General features: G+C 41.6%; 1 protein-coding gene across 1 annotated transcript in view; it reads right to left on the bottom strand.

Moving 5' to 3' along the window:
• Positions 1-20,062, bottom strand: part of LOC121289677 (cilia- and flagella-associated protein 46) — a 243,587-nt gene that overhangs the window by 9,917 nt on the left and 213,608 nt on the right. The window contains exons 48-54 of the mRNA XM_041209300.1: positions 16,327-16,418; positions 14,829-14,993; positions 12,058-12,125; positions 9,406-9,466; positions 6,953-6,988; positions 6,175-6,277; positions 2,637-2,749 (exon numbers count right to left, since the gene is read on the bottom strand). Coding sequence (XP_041065234.1) covers positions 2,637-2,749; positions 6,175-6,277; positions 6,953-6,988; positions 9,406-9,466; positions 12,058-12,125; positions 14,829-14,993; positions 16,327-16,418 — 638 coding nt within the window. The remainder of the gene's footprint in view (positions 1-2,636; positions 2,750-6,174; positions 6,278-6,952; positions 6,989-9,405; positions 9,467-12,057; positions 12,126-14,828; positions 14,994-16,326; positions 16,419-20,062) is intronic.

Consider the following 20,062-nt stretch of genomic DNA (forward strand, 5'->3'; position numbering starts at 1 on the left):
AAGGCAATGACTGCTGAGAATATGACAGAAGCAGGGTGAAAGGTTAGGGTGTATTCGATAAGATTCAAGCGTACCTGAGAGAACAGACCCTCTCCCAGGACAGATAGTCTCACGACTGGGGAGATTGGTGCAGTTAGAAAACATGGAACCAGTTGGTGAAAATGGCACAGTAGCATGCAAGCAGCTGACAGAGGCCGTGACAGCTGTGGCCACTCCCTGTTACAGGAACTGCCCAGTGACACTCAGATTCTTGCAGGTGGCAAGCCTTGGGAGTCTTCAGCAAAGTGGCAGACGCTGGAGTGATAGTGTGAAATGTGTGGGCATCTGCCAAAGGCTGTTCGTTCCCATGCACATATAGTGGAGGAATACATGAGTGGTGCTATGTATCTGCTTTATGAGCACATGGCCTCCTCCACTGAGAGAATATTGACACTCATGGAGAACCACATGTAGCATTTCATCCAATGGATACTTGAGGTGCCCAATGACCTGCACACTACTACCTCATCCAAGAGCTCTGTGGAGTGCTGGGCCTGTAGGTAGCGGCCGAGACACCTGGGCCCATTGCCAGGTGCTCAAAGCTTCAGGTAAGCAATGAAGGATGGGTGGACCTTGCAAGGGTGGTGAAACAACTGCTTGAAGCCCATGGGGTCTCTTCTCAAAGTACTCTTGGTGTTAATGGCAGCGCCTCAGCCCTTTTGACATCAACATTTCATCAAGCTGCAATGACAGAGGCAGCCCCTGCATAGATACAGGTGGCAGATGGTCCCCCGTGTTCTGGGACTCTCTCAGCCTCAGGCACCCAGAGAATGTATAACACATTCATCCAAAGCAATGGAGCAGAAAGGCAAGTAACCTGTCTCCACTTCAGCTGCATGCGTCGGGATAGCATAATGTAGGAACACCTGCAGGTGCTCAAGTAAATCCACATATTTGCACTTGGGATCACACTAGATGACATTTTATCGTGTAACGTCAAAGATTTGGAATAGTGGGCAAAATCTTATTGAGGCATCAGAGGTCTCACCTGCCAGCTAGAAAGCCAGTAAGAGACCTGGGCTGCCTATTTCCAGGGATACCTGCTGAACCACGAGACAATCAGGCAGTGGCAAGGCCAGCACTAGGCCTTCCCTGGAATCAAGACTCCAGGAACAGAGGTCTCGCCTAACCAGAGCTGCTTGCCTCATGTGCTCAGCAGCACTGCTGGGTCATGGCTGCTGCCAGAAGGAAAGGCACCAGAATTCGAGGATTGCAAAGCAACCAAGTCTGCAGGTAAGCTATGTTGGAGGGGTTGCAGGATGGGGGTCGCGGGGACAGGGATACAGGGGGATTGGCAGCAAGGGCAAGGGAGCTTCCCAATGTCCAGTCCTCGATCAGGCACTAAGTGTCTTCAGTCAAGGGACCCCCAACCACCCCCACCCCACCCACTCCCCCCCACCAGAAGGTGACAAGCTGCCTGCCTGGTTTTAGCTGCCCTGCACGCACATGGCGACAAGCCCACCACTTGGTTAATACCAGAGGCAGCAGGATGATGCCCTTAATTGGTAATTAATTGTACACTTAAGACACCTTGATAGGCAATGGGCTAGGATAGTCAATGATGGGCCTTCCCACCCAGACCTTAATTCAGGCAAAGGTGGAAGGTGGCAGGGTTCCAGTACGCCACCATCCCATCTAATTACATGCCCTTTCTGTCCAATATGCTTTACACTAGATTATGTCCTGGATGCTCACTTCTGTACTTGTGGGTTGTTTCCAGCTATGAGGTTTTGGGAAGGTCATGAAAAAAATCTGAACTGCATGAGGGTAATGATGAACATATGCCTTGGCTTAATGTCATGATGGTCCATTGAGCAGAGATAAATGCTGAAGACAAAAAGGTCTGAAAATTTTGGTCACAAGGAATCATGTACATGTTATAGTGCAAAGTGGCAAAATCAATGCAGCTTGAGGATTTGGAAAATTATAGCACTCTATATGATCGGTAGTGAAGCGCAAATGCTTTTAGGCCACTTTGAGTACAAAAGACGAGGCTGAAATGTTTTCAAGTATTTTCAGCAAAACATGTACATGGATTATTGTACACAGCGTCCTCCCAAGGTCCCCGTCATGGCTGGCCAATTAGGTTCATCCCATTTTGGTTAAATTACTATTCCAGGTTTATTTACAAATAAAATAATCAACAAAAGCCAAAAGATACTGGTACTATTTTAAACAGCACAATACTTATACAGGAGGACCAGAACCACTCATATTGCTTTTTACAGTTTCTTGAAACAGTTCCCTCAGATAAAATTATTGAAACTCTTCTTTCCTTGATACATGGTCCATTGTTCCAAAGTGCACCTTTTGGGATTAGGTGTTACACACAGAATATATGAGCCTTCTGCTTTATGGAGCCTGACGTGATGTCAGAATTAAAATTAACAAACATAAGATAGATCTTTGTCCCTTGTAATTTCTTTGTTACAAAGCCATTGGAAGGAAATCACATGACACAACTAGAACTTCTTGTAAAAGATTTACATTGAACATATTTTAGAGCATTCTTATAAATGCGACGTAGATTTTTTTTGTGCAACTGCTGATAAGAGAGGAATTTAAAGTAATTAAAATCATAATAGGACATACTATACCTGGAAGATTCATGGAAATAAGTTTTGATGGCAATAAGTTCGCAAGAAAACGCTCCGTTCCATAAAAGACAAATGCACTGCAGCTTTTCATCATCTCTTCCCAATTTGCATGACTATGATAGAAGAAAGGACGTATTGTTGATTATGAAAGTATGTAATTTGGAAGCTCAGGGTAAGCAGGAATTCAGATAATATAATTCTTTAAAGTAGTTGTTTACTGTATTTCAGTAATGAAGCATCTGTCAAATTTTGGAGGATAATAAATATAATCCAATGCTAAAATGTTCACCAATAGCCACTTCAAATTTGTAGCAAAATTATTACTGAAAAAGTCATAAGTCAACATCTACATTTCTCCTTAGAAATTCAAGAAGTCCATTTGATCACCAGATTTAATAGGAATGGAGACAGCAGTAAAAAGGGAATTCCCCCATTTAGAAATAGAAATCTTTGTCCATCTTAGTGCCAACTTTGACCTATGAACATAATATTCTTCTACTATGTTTCAACTAGGGGTCCCTAAAGATGGGGTTTTCCCCATATAAACTTGCTACTCTAGGGCTGGGATTTTCCGGCCCCATGGCGGCTGGACCCGCTGCGGTAAAGGTGGCGTCCCAGCCAGAAGTCCATTGACTTGCGGTGACACCAGAAGATCCCAGCGGCGGGCGGGTATGGAAAATCCATCACTAAGTGTTTTACCTGGCCAGGAGGTTCCAAAAATCAATTTCTGAAAATATGCTTCACTGCCAATTTTTTCTTCATTTATATTGGCCAAAATTAGAGTTTAAACATCTTTAAAAATTGTATATTGCAAAATATGATCAAATTCATTAATTTAATTATTTTTGTGTCTTTGAATTCTTTCATTAAAGTTTTTATTTGAAGTGCTACAGCCTCGCCTGGGATTCTCCAATGTCCTAAGCACTATCATATCATCTATTCAGCCTCTGTGGTGCTACTCTATCAATTTCATTCCTTCTGTTCCAACATAACCAATGCATCACCCATAATGCTTCTTGTTCTATGATCAAATGGGTCATCCCTCGCTTGCATCCTAGCCTTCTATTATTCCTCTTCTGCACATCTGTGCAGCCTGAGGTTTTACATAAGCATGTGATCTGTTTACATACATATGCCAATTACTTTGAGTTTCACCATCCACCCTCAACTCCACAAATATTGCTTTTCTGTGCAATTTTCTATCTGACATTGTGAATGAGGAAGAATTTCACCAGCTGAACACTGGCAAAACTGAAGCTATTCAGTTCCAATCCTGTCAGAAACCTCAAATTCTATGCACTTTCCTATTTTTGACTGAATTGAACAGTGTGCAGGTTGTTTTCCTGTTAGAACTTGAGTTGAGTTTTTGGCTTCTCATCAAGCCTGCCAATTTCGGCCATTGTTACATAGCCTGCCTCTCTTCCTATCTCACTACTTCTGCTGCTGAAATTCTCTTCTATGCTTTTGCCATCTCCAAGTTAATTTTCTCTATGTCTGCCTCATCCACACAAATTTTCTCATCCAGAACTCTAAAGCCCCTCGATATACCAATTTAATTCCTGCTCAATCATCACCTCATTTTACTGACCTCAATTTTCCAAAATCCGGAATATTGATTTCATAATCTTAATTCTTACCTTCAAATTGCTTAGTGGTAATGTGTCAACCTACCTTTTCAATTTACTTTAGCAGCACAATCCAATTTACAAGCTCCTTTCTTCTATTTTGAGTCTGCTACACAACCACCCCTATACACACCCTCATCCCATTCCTGTAATAGTCGTTTGGTAGTACAGAACCTGAGCATTGCTGAAAAAAGAGACATGACAAAGCTTTTCATCTTGCACTTAGCAGGACACTTCGCAAGAATACCAATATAAGGAGAAAGCAACAATTTAAACAGTTTGAGAAGAGTGTGAATATGATTGGCAAGTGGACTCTGATTAGTAGAGGTGTTGCCATGGAGAATGCACCAGTGATGGTGACTGACATTTAACTCATATTGTTTGATGTTTAAACCAGGCAGCTTGACCTTGATTGTCAAGGCATTTCCTTGAGGAGTGCAAGATGAACAGCAAGATGATAAGTGTCCTGATGAATAAAGACAAAAAACTTCGAAATGTCTCTTTTTTTTTTACAGCAACACGACTGTAATTTGGAAACCTCTTCAAAAATTTGTTGCATTTCTCCCTACATTCAAAACCCTTCTCAAAACCCAGTCCTTGCACCTTACTTTTGGTAATAACTCCCTAATTCCTTTTGCATCTCTTGTAAACTGGCCCACCATCTTCAGCTACCTCATCAATGACCTTTCTTCCATCTAAGGTCAGAAGTAGGGATGTTCACTGATATTTGCACAGTGTTCAGCATCATTTGTGACTCCTCAGATACCGAAGCAGTCCATGCTCAAATGCAGCGTGCCTTGGACAATTAACAGGCTTGGGCTGGCAAGTAACATTCACGCCACACAAGTGCCAGGAAATGACCATGTCCAACAAGAGAAAATATAACCACTGCCCCTTGACATTCAATAACATTACCATCGCTGAATTCCACACTATCAACATCCTTGGGGTTACTATTGACCAGAAACTGAACTAGACCAGCCACATAAATACTGTGGCTACAAGAGCAGGTCAGAGGCTAGGAATCCTGTGGCAAGTAACTCACTTCCTGACTCCCTAAAGCCTGTCCACCATCTACAAGCACAAGTCAGGAGTATGATGGTATACTCTCCACTTGCCTGGATGAGTGCAGCTCCAGCAATGTTCAAGAAGCTCAACACTATCCAGGACAAAGCAGCCCGCTTGATTGGCACCCCATCCACAAATATTCACTCCCTCCACACCCAACGCACAGTGGCGGCAGCATGTACCATCTACAAGTTGCACTGCAGGAACTTACCAAGGCTCCTTAGACAGCACCTTCCAAGCCCACAACCGTTATCATCTAGAAAGACAAGGACAGCAGACACTTGGAAACATCACCACCTGGACATTGCCCTCCAAGCCACGCACTATCCTAACTTGGAAATATATTGCCATTCCTTCACTGTTGCTGGGTCAAAGTCCTTGAGCTCACTCCCTAACAACACTGTGAGTGTATCTATACCACATGGACTGTAGCGGTTCAAAAAAGCAGCTCACCACAACCTTCTCAAGCGCAATTAGGGATGGTAATAAATGCTGGACTAGCCAGCGATGCCCACAGCCCATGAAGGAATAAAAAACTGTTCAAACCTGTGCATAAAACTCCTTGGGATGTTCTGCCAAATCACAGATATTATAAAACGTTTTTTTTTTAATTGTTTTTCCTTTTCTTCCTTATATTTGTTGATTTAATTTCATGTGATAAAAGTATGTCTTTTTTGTAGCCATTAAGTTACACCAAATGCAAAAACAACTATAAAGGCAAATAACATGTACAGTAACTATCATCAGAGCAGAACTGAAGGTGTAACTGAACATTCCTTTAGGGCATTTACTTAAATATTGCATATTTTGACAAAATTCAAAAAACGTTAAAAGACTAAACGCACCTTGGGACATACTCATTGCCCATAACTCCATCCCAATGTGCTGTGAACTGTGAAGTGTATTTTTCTATAATTTCTGTCATGACTTTCAGAGGACTGAACACTCCTAAAAAAAATACAAGCAAATTAGCTGAGTATAGTTCAATTCTATCTGCTCTTTATATAATGCATTTAATAATTTTCAGATAGTAGTACTCAATTTGATTAGTGCAGATATGCAAATCTTTTATGTGGAAAACACAAGATTTCTTTAGTGATGCAATGGATTTTTTAGGTGGGTTTTAATTTGAATGAAAGGCCATTCTTCATTACACTTCTAGATTCTCTTTATATGAATTATGTCTAGCACTGATTCTTAACACTTCAGTCACCATGCTCTAGACATGACACTTCGTATAAAAAGCAATCAAATTCCAAATAAATAATCTTAGAAATATACATCTGAAAATGACCTTAAGGTAATAAGAACTATCTCAAAAAATTCCAACATTAATTGACCTTTAATTAATTCTAGTACATAGTTATGTTAGTTCTAAAGGAGCACCTGAGCAGTACCTTAAAAGCACAGGCCAAATTAGCAGTTAAACATCTAAACTGTGTTTCATCAGACAGCCCACAAGCAATACCAAGGGATATCAACTACTAATATGATACTCTACTTTATTTAACATATTTATGCAGGGAAATCAAAATTACAGGGAATGTGATCATAGGATTCTAGTTTTGCTTTGAAACTTAACATGCAATATTAAAATGTGAAGACACATTTGTATTCTCTTACCTGAGTCACTAGTTTCATCATAAGGATCTACAATATCTGACAAGTCTAATTAAGGTCAAACTGGGGGTTACTTATAAGGAGGCCCATTTGTAATACCACCCAGCAGCAAATATCTATTATTGCTGGCAAGTTCATTGGCATTGTGCTCCCAGCACTACTCACACTCAGGTTCTATGTCAGCAGTGAGAACTTGTAAAATTGGTGTTGTAGCGTTTGATTGTATTTTGGTAATTATATAATTTGAAATGCAAAAATTATCATCAGTCGGGGAAAAAACAATACAGGAAACACTTTTGCTCTTCTTTGAATTGCTATTTTACGTAGCCTGTGGGAAATGGAATCTGCATTACCCAAAGTGTTAGAAATAAATCTGACTTTCACCAACCCTAGAACAATTGGATAAAAGGAAACAACTGAATTAATAATGATTGTATTTTTGTGCAGCCTAAATCAAATCTGAGGAAAGGCATGAAAAGAGAGGATAAATAAGTCACTTTTAATTAAAGTATTATGAGTTGACGAGGTAAAAAAATCCTTAAAATGTCATTAATTAACTAAATACAGTTGGTGTCAACATTCCTTTGCCTGCACAGTAAAAATAAATCAACCAGGATTCCTGCTTTTGATCATTTTTCAGCAGCATCTTGTATTTGCATATTTTGCTTTTTCTAATTCATGGGATTCATTCAAGGCCAGCATTTATTGATTATTCCTAATTGTCCTTACAGAAGGTAGAGGTGAGCCACCTCTTTGAATATTGGAGTCCATGTGACAAAAGTACTCCCACGGTGCTGTTTGGGAGAAATTTCCAGGATTTTGACCAAGCCAGTTCAACATCATTAATTAACTAAACAATGACCAAGGTCATATTTTTATCTGGTTATGGAGGCAGGAATGGGTTCGGGAATAAGAAAAACTTAAAATTTTTTGCACTAATTTAAAATTTTAAGTACCTTCCTGGCCCTGCAATATTTTTGTGTGGCCTTTTTACGGGTTGGGAATGCCTTGGATTGTGACCATGTCTGCATTTCTTCTGAAGATGGAAATGCCATTGTAAGTCCTATAGGATATGTGAATTTCCACCCCACACCCGCATGCCATGCTATTTTTGTGTGCGGTTGCGGGTTTTAGGAGCCCTAAAAACCTGCCGCATTGGAGAGTTCGTAACCACTGCTGAGGAGACAGGAACATTCTGACAGGTAAATGTTAAAGTCTTTGACAACTTCAAATGTCACTATTAGATACTGTATTGTAATGTAGATGTATTGTAATGGCAGTAATTCATCATAGGGCTCTGTCCTGTAAAGATAAATTGACCATTACATTGACCAGCATTGTTTAAGTATTGTGATGCATTAGAGTACTTTTTCCATTAGGAAAAGTGGCATAAGATATCCATAACTATAGAAAAATATGCTGGGAAACTCTCCTGTTGTGTTTTGGATTGAAATTTAAATGAAATGTTTAAACTTACCTTTGAAAAAAAATTATCCTGCTGTTGGAAGTTAAATAAACCCAAATCTCAAAATTCAAAACAAAAATATAGCAGGAATGAGGTTCAGAGGTGGACTTAGGTTTTGGAAGTTAGGAATGGGCCTGACTTGTGTCTCCCCAGCCCAAGATAAAAATCTGTGCCCAAGTATTAAAGATTTAAAATGCATGGGTTAATGGCATGGAATCAGAGAATAATAAAGCACGGAAGGATACCATTCAGTCCTTCGTACCTCTCCAACTCGTTCATTCCCCCACTATTTCCTCATAGCCTTGGAAACATTTAATTCCTTCAATTATTTTTCCAATTCCCTTTTTGAAAGTTACTACTGAATCTGCTTCCACCACCTTTTCAGATAATGCAAGTCATAACAACTTGATGTGCGAATAAATGTTTTCTCATAAGACGGAGCAGAAATAGACCATTTGGTCACCCAAGCCTGCTTCGTTGTTTAATAAGACGATGGCTGATCTGATTGTACCTGAAAGGAAACTGAATAGCAGTGTTTTGTACTGATAGTTTACCAGTAACCTTGAGAGTTAGGCGCATCTTATGGAGAACCCTGATTTTGATATTCCAATATCAAATTATCTACATCCAGTTGGGCTTCCACTTTTAATTAAAGTATTATGAAATCTCTGAGTGATTTACAGAAGAGGAAAATGTTGAAATTTCTAGCCTTTAAATTGGGATTGCAGTCTTTATGCCTATATTTTAGCAATGGCTGACTCTTAATCAATGTCATCATAATAAGTTGCAGTAAAGCTACATTGAAATTGTTGTGACAATAAATACATTCAAAATATGATTTATAAAGGCCAACAAGCCTATTACTATTCATGATAATAGCAGAGTTACTTCTTCTCAACATATTTTGATAATCCTTTTAATCAAATCATATAAATGATTTAACTGGTTAGAATTGATACTTTCAAAGAATCATTAATCATCAAAAGGATACATTTGAAATTGTGAGTATTCACTGGAAAACAGCCTGATGGTAAAACACGATCAATTGGTACCTGTAATTCAAAGGAAAACAAGTGGCACACTGATACTATCACAGACGATCACTCAGACTATTATATTCAGTAACATTTAGCAATTAAAAATTTGATTCAAGTTTTATTAACTACATTAGTGTTTTATACCCTCTGATTTAAAGTAGACAATAGGACCTACATCTCACGGAATCTGCTGTAACTTTGGTGGGAGTCGACTGTAATGGTGGTTAGAAGCTTAGTTAGAAAATGGATTTCGCAAGTCCCGGTCTTCAGCCACTATTTCCAGGTGGCACTGGCCCTACAAGGCAGGACAGGAGCTCTCTAAATTGGGAGTTCCCATACTTAGACCTTCAGTCAAGTCCTGGACTAGCATTATTGGGGTACACTGGGTTGGCAGAGAGTAAGAGCGGCAGTGGTGTACACCACTCAGGGCTTCTGTAGATCGGTATGTCATTGAAGTTTCTAAGTGGTATCCAATACAGTGCCCTGATCCCATTCTTTCTGGATGTCCATCTAGATTGTTCCTGGGTTTCTTGGGTCTTTTTGTAGGGTGGGTGGGGAAAATGCACACTGTAAGTCTAACCCCACAGTGCAAAAATCTCATGTGTCTTTGTTGTTCTCATCCTTACTCTTCCTTACAAACAGCCTCAATGTTTTTTTTTAACTCTTACAACAAATTTTAATTGAAAACTTTTGAATTTTATTCTCTATTATTTCAAAATTACTTGAACAAAAGCTGCTGAGTAGAAAGTACTACCAGCTCGATAAAAATATTGTACCAGTACATGAACAGAACTGATGCATTCTAAAAAAGTAGCATGCACAAACATAGCCTGCACAATCCAAATTCAGATCAATGGCACAAATCTAGGCAAAGATGTCTAATCTAAGCCCACATTTTTCAGAGAGGCTAAGGCCTACAAGTAAAGACTTCAACAAATGCATTAAAAGATACCAGACAATTCAGTGGATGTATTTAATTGTGTTGTTAAGAAATCTTTAATTACTTAAATATTTTTATTTTGTTTAAAACCTTGGGCTAAATAATATGGGGGTGGAGACACTGCACATTCCCTTAGAAACCACATTGGCATGAAGCTGACTGACTCCATGCCAAGCAGCCCCACAGCAAAAAAAGCAGCAGAGCGCATTAACCAGGGCTGAGTGGGACTTGAGGGGCGGAAGTCCTGCCCTCTGGAGCTGCCAGTCAATCCAACTGGTTGGTAACTCCACCTGTCCTGGTAGCACCAGGAAAGCCTCAATGCAGCTGCCAGGACTGCAGCTGAAGTGAGGAGCCTAAGGTCTTGGATCCCCGGAGCAGGTATGTCTGGGATCTTGGGTCAGGAGGGTTAGGGAGCATTAGGGACAGGGGCAGTGAGAGTGAAGGAGGTGGATTTAAGAGAGGGAATGGGTAGGAACGAAGCGGGGGGTGGTGGGGTTCAGACCAAGCGGGTCCACCTCGCAACTGGCAAAGGGAAGCCTGTGAAGAATGACCCTCACTTCCTTCCCGCCCTTTAGCCATTTAAGGTCAAAAATTGGGCTTCCTGCTCCTGCCCTGATGCCCATGCCAAATGTATTATGGCATGGGCAGTGTTATTAGGGTCAACATGCTTGATAACATGTCTCATTGGCCCTTAATTGATAATTTTAATATGGTGGGCAGGCTTCTGATTTTGGCAGCCCCCCCACCCCCCCCGCCCCCCCCACCCCACCACCACCCCCACTATTATGGGGATGAGCTCTGGGGTGGCGGGAAGGCAGTGGGATGGACGCCCACCCTATTTTATGTGCCCCTCCACACCCGCAAGGAACACCCCTACCGGGGCACGTAAAATTCAGCCCCTTATTTCTGATAATAGAAATTTCAGTTACTGGTGGATGAAAAACATTTTTAGAAAGCATCTGAGCCATTTAGAGAACCCAGTGCTCAGGCTGTGCAATCAAAGTGAGATACACTTTTACTATAAAATAGCAGTTATTCTGTGTCACACTACATGACACCTTAACACAGAAAATATCTATCACCAAAGCAGCCATAGGAATAACAGGTAAAGAAGGCACTTTTAATGAATTTTCACTGAAAAATGCACCTTAGAAAAGATTTTAACACATTATAGGTGCTTCGAAGAAAGATATGTCAGGCACTGGTTACATTTGGTTGCCTAATTTAAAGTCATTTAAATTAATCTTCGAACCACATACAGTTACCCAACTGCATGAGCAAAAAAAATGTAAGTTTTATACATTATAATAATTGAAATCATTATTAAAGTAATCATGATCCAGCATTAAGAAGATACCTTAATATTAAGAATGATATAGAGATACATGCGCTGTTAACATGCACAAATACTGTACAATATTGAGCAACATAGGTGTCTTTAACTAGTGTAGAAATGAGCATTTGTGTTAAATGTTTCAAAGGAATAGAATCGATGAGATTCTACCTTTGACAATTTGGACTATTATGATTGCATGTAATGGACAATGATATTAAAAAATATTTTTTTCAAAAATAATTATGCGAAATTGTGTTTTACATAATATTCACAGAATGAAAGAGTCACATACTTATTATTATCTATAATTAATAAGCCTGTATAAGTTACCATTTTAATGGTTTTTCTTTCACCTCCTTTTGTTTTAGGTCTCTTTGTGTCCTTATTGTTTACAGTTTCTGTTTCAGAAAGAAAAGGTATCACCATTTAGCATACGAACATATAGAATAGGAGAAGTAGACCATTCAGCCCCTTGAGCCTGTTCCACCATTCAATAAGATCCGGGCTGATCTGTGCTTTGAATGCCACATTCCAATCTACCCCCAATAACCTTTGATTCCTCTGCCAAACAAGAATCTATCTACCTCTGCCTTAAAAATACTCAGTGACCCAACTTCCACTGTTCTCTGAGGTAGTGAGTTCCAAAGTCATACAACCCTGAGAGAAAAAAATTCTCCTCATCTCTGTCCTATAAGTTGGCCCATAATTTTAAAAGAGTGCCTCCTAGCTCTGGGTTCACCCACAAAAGGAAACATCCTTTCCACGTCCACCTTGTCGAACCTGTTCAGGATCTTACATACTTCAATCAAGTCACCTCCCACTCTTCAAACTTCCAGTGGAAACAAGCCCAATTTGTCCAACCTATCCTCATAAGACAACGCACTCATTCCAGGTATTAATTTAGTAAACCTCCTCTGAACTGCCTCCAATGCATTTACATCCTTCTTCAAATAGGGAGACCAAAACTGCACACAGTATTCGAGATGCGGTCTCACCAATGCCCTGTATAACTGAAGCATAACGCCCTTACTTTTCTGTTCAATTCCTCTTGTAATAAAGGAGAGCATTCCATTAGCCTTTTTGATTACATACTCTACCTGCATACTAACTTTTTGTGACTCATGCATGAGAACACCTAGATCCCTCTGCACCTCTGAATGCTACAGTTGTTCTCTGTTGAAGTAATATTCTAATTTTTAATTTTTCCCACCAAAGTGAACAACTTCACATTTTCCCACATTATACTCCATCTGCTAGACTTTTGCCTACTCACTCAATTTATCTATATCCGTCTGCAAGCTCCTTGGCTGGAATTTTCTAGCCCCCCACAGGCACCCCCCCCCCCCCCCCACACCCACCGCCCCCCAACACTGCACCACCCCCCACACCCCACTCCGCCCCGGCGGGGATGGCGAGCCACTGAAATCTTTGTTCACATCGGAGGGACTGGAAGATCTAGCTACCATGCCTTCACTCCCTCATCTAAGTCATTGAAGTAAATTGTAAAAAGTTGAGGCCCTAGCACAGAACCCTATAGTATTACACTCGGACAAAGACCCATTTATTCATACTCTCTGTTCTCTGCCAGCAGCTAATCTTCTATCCGGGCTAATATGTTACTCATACACCATGAGTTTTATTTTCTGCAATAACCTTTGATGTGGCATCTTATCAAATGTTTTCTGAAAATCCAAGTACAGTACATCTACAGGCTCCCATCTCTGATAAATTAGTTAAACATGATTTCCTTTTCATAAAACCATGCTGACTCCTCCCGATTACCTTGAGTTTTTCTAATTGCCCAGATATAATCTCTTTAATGATTGACTCTAACACCTTCCCCACAACAGACGTCAAGCCAACTCGCCAATATTTTCCTGTTTTCTGCCTACCTCCCTTCTTTAATAGAGGAGTTATATTAGCCAAATTCCAGTCTACTAAAAAATTAGAATCTCTCACTGAGATTCAAGCACAGGGTTCTAAGCCAGTCCATATAGACTGGCGGTCGCTGATTACTCAGACTAACAAACTCATGAGCAGTCCAAATCATAAGTCCACAAAAACCCACCCCTTTAAGAAGACTGGTGCCAGCAGCAACATCATAGGATTTCAATTTTCTTCAGTAATATATAAGGTCACTCTTTCACTATAGTGCTGGGTTAAACTCGATGACTCTAAAAATTGGTGGAGGGATTGAGATGCGTGAATAAGCTACACCTATTGATCGAAATACAACCTTTGTGTTGCCTGCTCATTGGAATGATCGTTATGTGCAGCTATTGCTAACTGTGTTGCCCGTTAGCTGCACACAACAGCAGGGGCAACCCAAAATTGTAACTTCCTAGTACATCTTAAATCTACCTTGCACTGGTTAAAGCAAACCTGTACCTCTTAAAGGGGACGTTATGCCTGGAATATGTGCTGGAAATTGTGGAAAAGTAAGCTGAACAGGGGCAGTGCAAAATGGCACAACTTGGGAGAGAGAGGGCTACCAGGTTTTCTGAGATCTTGATGGAAGATGAGAGGAGAAGAGATGTCCTGAACATACAGGGGCCAGGATGTCCTCCAGACATGGGGTCAAAAAGGGAGTAAATAGCAGAGTGACATCTCATGCTTGGTGATTCCAAACTCCATTTCCATTCATCATCCTGTCTCTCCTATGAGTCCATTGCCCTCCTTTCCTCCCTGAATCTCTCCCATTATATAAACTTCCCAACCCATTTCTTGGCCACTCCCTTTCAAACATAGCGATTGGCCTGGCCCTCAGCAGAAGTCAATGGCGGCCAGATTCCATGCCATTTTTTGCAAATTTGATCCTCATTGCACCAAAATCAGCCATGCTACGGAGCTGAATTTTCCAGCCTTACTTCCTAAACTCCTACATCTTTCTTTCCTCTTTTATGACCTTTAAATCCCACCTATTTGATCAAACTTGTGGTCACTCCTCCTAATTGCTCCTTCTTAAGCTCAGCAATAGTTCTTCTCACATCTCTGCGAAGGCCTTTGGAGCATTTTTTAAAGATGCCAAATGAATGCAGGTTGTTGATTTTTATGTAAACTGAGAAATTTCAGGTTAATTAACCTACTCTTTTATCTATTACCTGACTCATCTCTGCGTAGACGATTGTATAGCAACTGCAATGAGAAATCTCTTGACACTGAGGTGATCACATCGCCCTGCAAGGCCCTCAATGCCTCCAGAGGTAGTTCCAACAATAGTTTGTCAGCCAACAGAATTATAAATTCTCCTGAATCTTGAGACAGGCCTGGGAAGAATTGATAAAGAATAATTAAATCAGTTCACAGTGACTTCAGTGAAACAATATTGAAAGAACTGTGACTTGAAGCAATTAAGAAATAATCTGAGCAAGTAAAAGAAAAATTACAAGAACGACCACACATCAAATGCACATGAAGTTTGTATAAACAGACATTTGAAGAAATACAGCATATTTTGCTGCTGAATGGAATTGAAAAATGTAGGCATTTAATTGATATTCTAACATGAGGTGCTCTTGATGGTAGCTGTGTCTTCAGTTGGGAGGTACTGAGTGGAGACTAAGCACTTCTCATAGGAATTAAGGGAAAGCTCCTGCTAAAGCCATGCTAGGCACCTTTTGTGTAGTGGACTTTAAAGAGGTGCATTGGCAGTGGCCTGCAAGTAAAATTGCTGTCTTCTTCTAGGGATTAAATAGCGAAACAAACTCCCAACAAAATCAGTTAATGGTATCAGCTAACTTGTTCATGGAAGAATCACTCACTGTCAAATTGGAATGTGACAAAGGGATGATTGGTAATTTCAGCTACATATGGGATGGGATAAGGTGGAAGAGGATAATGTTATTCTTTTATTCATTCATGGGATGTGGGCATCACTGGCTAGGCTAGCATTTATTGCCCATCTCTAAATACCCTTGAGAAGGTAGTGGTGACCTGCCTTCTTGAACTGCTGCAGTCCCTGTGGCCACAGTGCTGTTAGGGAGGGAGTACCAGGGTTTTCACCCAGCAACAGTGAAGGAACGGTGATATATTTCCAAGTCAGGTTGGTAAGTGGCTTGGTGGGGAGCTTCCAGGTAGTGGTGTTCCCATGTGCCCTTGTCCATTTAGATGGTAGTGGTTGTGGGTTTGGAAGACGCTGTCGAAGGAGGCTTGGTGAGTTCCTGGTGAGTTATGGAGGTGGATGTAAGTGGTTTTTTTATTATGGAGAAAATATGGGGTTGGAAATTCAGCTCGAGGTCAATAAAGATATGGAGGTTGTGACAGCCCAGCCCAGCACCTTCAATTCTTGGTCAAATGCTATCTTGATGTCAAGGGCAGTCATTCTTGCCCCATCTCTGGAATTCAGCTCTTTTATCCATGTTTGAAATGTGGACAGGTAGGAGGATGGAGTCAGTAATGAGAGTTTACGATGGGACCTTAAGACATAGGCTTCCTAATGTTTAACTGCAGGAAATTACAGCTAATCTAAAACTTTAAATTGGAGACGCAGTCTTGTAGCAGAGGCAAAAGATAACTAAAAGCAGGTGGAGTTATAAATCAATATAATCCAAGGTTAATCAAGTTGTCAGTGAAATTCTTCCCAAATTAATTGCCACATACCTGGAGTTGACTTTCCACCCACTGATTTTTCCTCTTTCTTTTTGGATTTTGATTTCCCTGAATCCATGCCTGCTACTGATGAAGGCTGTTGACTGAAGACCATAGGTGATTAAAACATGTCTTTAAAAGATATCCACCTCTCATACATCTTAAACTGTAGTCTACCTTGATTGGTTTTAGTGTAGGTTTACCAATAGGCTCTCTGAGATTATCTAAATAGTGGTTTCTATCTGGCTTGGTGGTGTTAGATAAATGATAAAAGAATTCCTTCTCTGAATGAAACTTTGAATGACCATTAAGCTCTTAGGGTTTTCTGCTAGATATTCTCTTAGGATACAGTGGGTGGAATTTAATGCCCTCCCCCATGGCGAGTTTGGAGGTGGTGGATGTTTAATCAGGTGAGATGGTGGGGTAGGGGGGTCCCTGCCGCCTTCCCAACTCCGCTCCAATTAAGTCCATGTCAGTAAAGTCCATGGATGGCCATCCCACCCTCCCACCAAATGAGGCCCTTAAGTGGCATTTAATAACCTAATTAAGGGCTTCATCCCACCGCTGTTGGTATTGACCCAGTGGCAGATGTGGGACTCGCCATGCAGGGTGTACAACAGGCAAACCCTGGTGTATGCTTGCGGACTCCTGGGGGATGGGGGGAGGGGGGGTTCGTTGTTCAAAGGCACTCAGCATCTAATCGAGGGACCTAGCATCAGGAAGGAAGATGCCCGCTGAGCGAACGCCCCCCGCTCTTATTCCATTACTCACCTGTGACCTGGGATCCAGCAATGATCCTGGGCCTCAGGTGGAAGTTGTACTGGTGGCAGCCACCACCACCCTGGTAGCACTGCCGTTCAATAGCTGTCAGCCTCTGACGGATGGCAGCAACTGGCAGCTGGGATCTCCGCCTGAGGTCCTTGATCCAAAGAAAGGCCCACCACTGTCCAGTTAAGTGCCTGTGCGGCAATCAATTCAGCGGGCGTTCCCTGAAAGAGGTGATGCAGGGCTCCTGCTGGCTCAGCAGCTGGTGGGGAAGATTCCTGTCACCTCCATTAAATCCAACCCAGTTTCACAAACCAGTCATAAGAATAGACCTTTAGTCAGTTATAAACAAAAGTCTGTTTTTACAACAATGAAAGGTGGATTGTCAGGATCAAAGGAGGAGAGAGAAAGAAAGACAGAGCAAGTGAAAAAGAGAGAAAAAGAAAGCGAGAGGGAGACAGAAAGAAAGAATCTACATAAAACCTTTCATGGCCTCAGGATATCACAATGTGGAAGAAGAATTATTTTGAAGATATGGACACCATTGTAACATGTAGGTTGGGAAAAGAAAGCTTTGTAAAGGGCACATTAGCTTTGCAAATTGACCCAAAAAAATTAGACAAAATGTCAGGCGTTGGGAAATAAAGATGCCTGCTAGTATCAGTCTCAAAGTGACATCGTGCTGGGATCCAGAACCCTTCCTCCCCAATAATTTTTTTTTTAAAAAGAGTAGAGAACAGTAAACCAGCCTGAAGGCATAAAGTCCCTCTGCCCAATGAGTATTGTTTTCTGTTTAGCTGGCAGTGGGGACTTCTCATAGTTGACCTCAAATTGTAGGTCTTGAACTGTATTGAATGTCAGGTACATAGCAGTGCTCGTATGCTTCAGGCAAGCAGCTCTGATAGAACAATTGCCCAGGGCATGGTTATGTTTTAACATGCTACACCCTGTGATATACTGTAAACAAAAAATACGCATCTGAAAACTCTCGACATTGAAAAGAAGCTAACGCTGAGAAACTTCTACTGATAAGTTTGCAAGTGTCTGGGATCTGGAATGTACTGTCTGAGAGCATGGTGGAGGTAGATCCTTTCAAATGGGCATTGGATAAGCACCTGAAGGGGGAAAAAAATGCAGGGCCACAAGGAAAGGGCTGGAGAGTGAGACTAGGTGATTTGCTTTTGATGGCACGGATGTGACAGACTGAATGGCTCCTGCTGTGTTGTAACCATTCTATGATTCTATAATTCCATCCAGTGGGGAGAACAGTTGAGGCACCTGAGACTGTCTATAACGAGTCATGACAGCTGTCGGGGAACCTTATGCACACTTGCATGAAGCATTTTGGTGGTCGGGGACAATCTGTATATTGAGGGAATGGAAACCTTTCATACTGACAACTGCCTTGCCTGCTCCAATGATTTCTTAATGGCCACATGGATGCCGTGTATCACCTGCTGCACTACCATGGAGGCAAAGCCAACAGTCCTCTGGAGCCAAATAGCTGCACCTGTGGAAAACTCTATGTACTCAGATGCTTTTGCATGCAGAGTATCTGTCACCTGGGTTGTGCAGGTACGGGCGGCTGACTGAAAAATTTTACAAATGTCTGCAGCCATGCATCAAAGGAGCCAGCGGCGTAGAAATGCCAAGTGACTGTCACCACCACTGCCACAGCACTGGTTGTCTGTCCACTCCTTGGGACCTGAAATCCTCATCTAGAAGTACCCAGACATCCTTAGCCACCTGCTGCAAGAGGCATGGACTTCTACAGCACTGCTGCTTCAATAGGCACTTGAAGCTGACCCTTTGCTTATAACCCTCTGTTGAGGGTTGCAGCCTCTTCTGTAACCTGCTCTTCTCCAACCTGTCTGGAGCTGGCGGTGCTGCTGTTTTCCAATGGTCCAGCATACCACTGAATAAGTAGACCCCATGTCTACTGTGCATTGCACTGTTGTGGTCCGCTCAGCATGGTTGTCCTGGCAGATTATGTTAGCAGAAGATAACCTAAATTATCAGCCCTTAACACTTATTATAGCAGCAGTATCAAAATGACCACTCCTCCATGTCAGGTGTCTGCCAATGCAAGGGATCATCCCAGCTGCCTCCCCTCTTTATAATGAGGACTAAATGTACATTTCATTGCAAAATGGCCATCTAATGTGCACCACCTCAGCTCAACTGCCAAGCCACTGACACAGGATAGGGTCCACACAATGTTGCAAGATCTTATAACATTTTGTGTATGCTACTTAATTGACAATAATTGACTCTAATGATACCCACCATTGCTAAGTGGATAGCCACTATCTCGTTTATCCCATCTCTGGGAAAAGTGTTCAGAGACAGGAACTTGGCGGGAGTCAACCCAATGCAAAACTTTTAAAATCTGCTCCCGGCCCCACTTCCAAAGCAGCTTCCCTGGGGAACCTGGGAGGATCCCGCCCTGCGTTTCCCTGATTTAGAATTCATTTAAGACACTTTGGTTTAATCTATAGCACAGCTGCACCCTTTTGCTTGGAGCAGAAATCAGTTCTCTTTTGATCCCAATAAGTTATTTTACACCTAAAAATCCATGGCCCCTTAAAAGTGTGTCAGACATGCTGCAAATTAAGCCATGACCTGCACCTGTTGCGTCATAACCTTGTCTGCTAATTTATGTGGGGCCTTGTTGGGCATGGAGCCTCCGCCCATTCAAACAACATCATTTATGACAGAGGTGGAATAGCCAAAGGAAGGATCGCCCGACCTAGGAATATTTTTGTCTCCAATCCGGCAATCCCCCAGCGACAGTCGGTACATTAGCAACTGGCATATATGAAACCCATCTGAGAGTACAGGTTGGGTGGTGGCCTGAACCCCCAACAATTTTAAAAATGTTTCAAGAATTTATAAAATGGAGCTCTATGGACATTTTCTGGGTGTGGAGATATAACCCAGAGCAGCTGCCAATGATACATTTTGTTGCCTAAGATATGCCCCT

This window comes from Carcharodon carcharias, chromosome 17, assembly GCF_017639515.1.
Source record: "Carcharodon carcharias isolate sCarCar2 chromosome 17, sCarCar2.pri, whole genome shotgun sequence".
Taxonomy (NCBI): Eukaryota; Metazoa; Chordata; class Chondrichthyes; order Lamniformes; family Lamnidae; genus Carcharodon; species Carcharodon carcharias.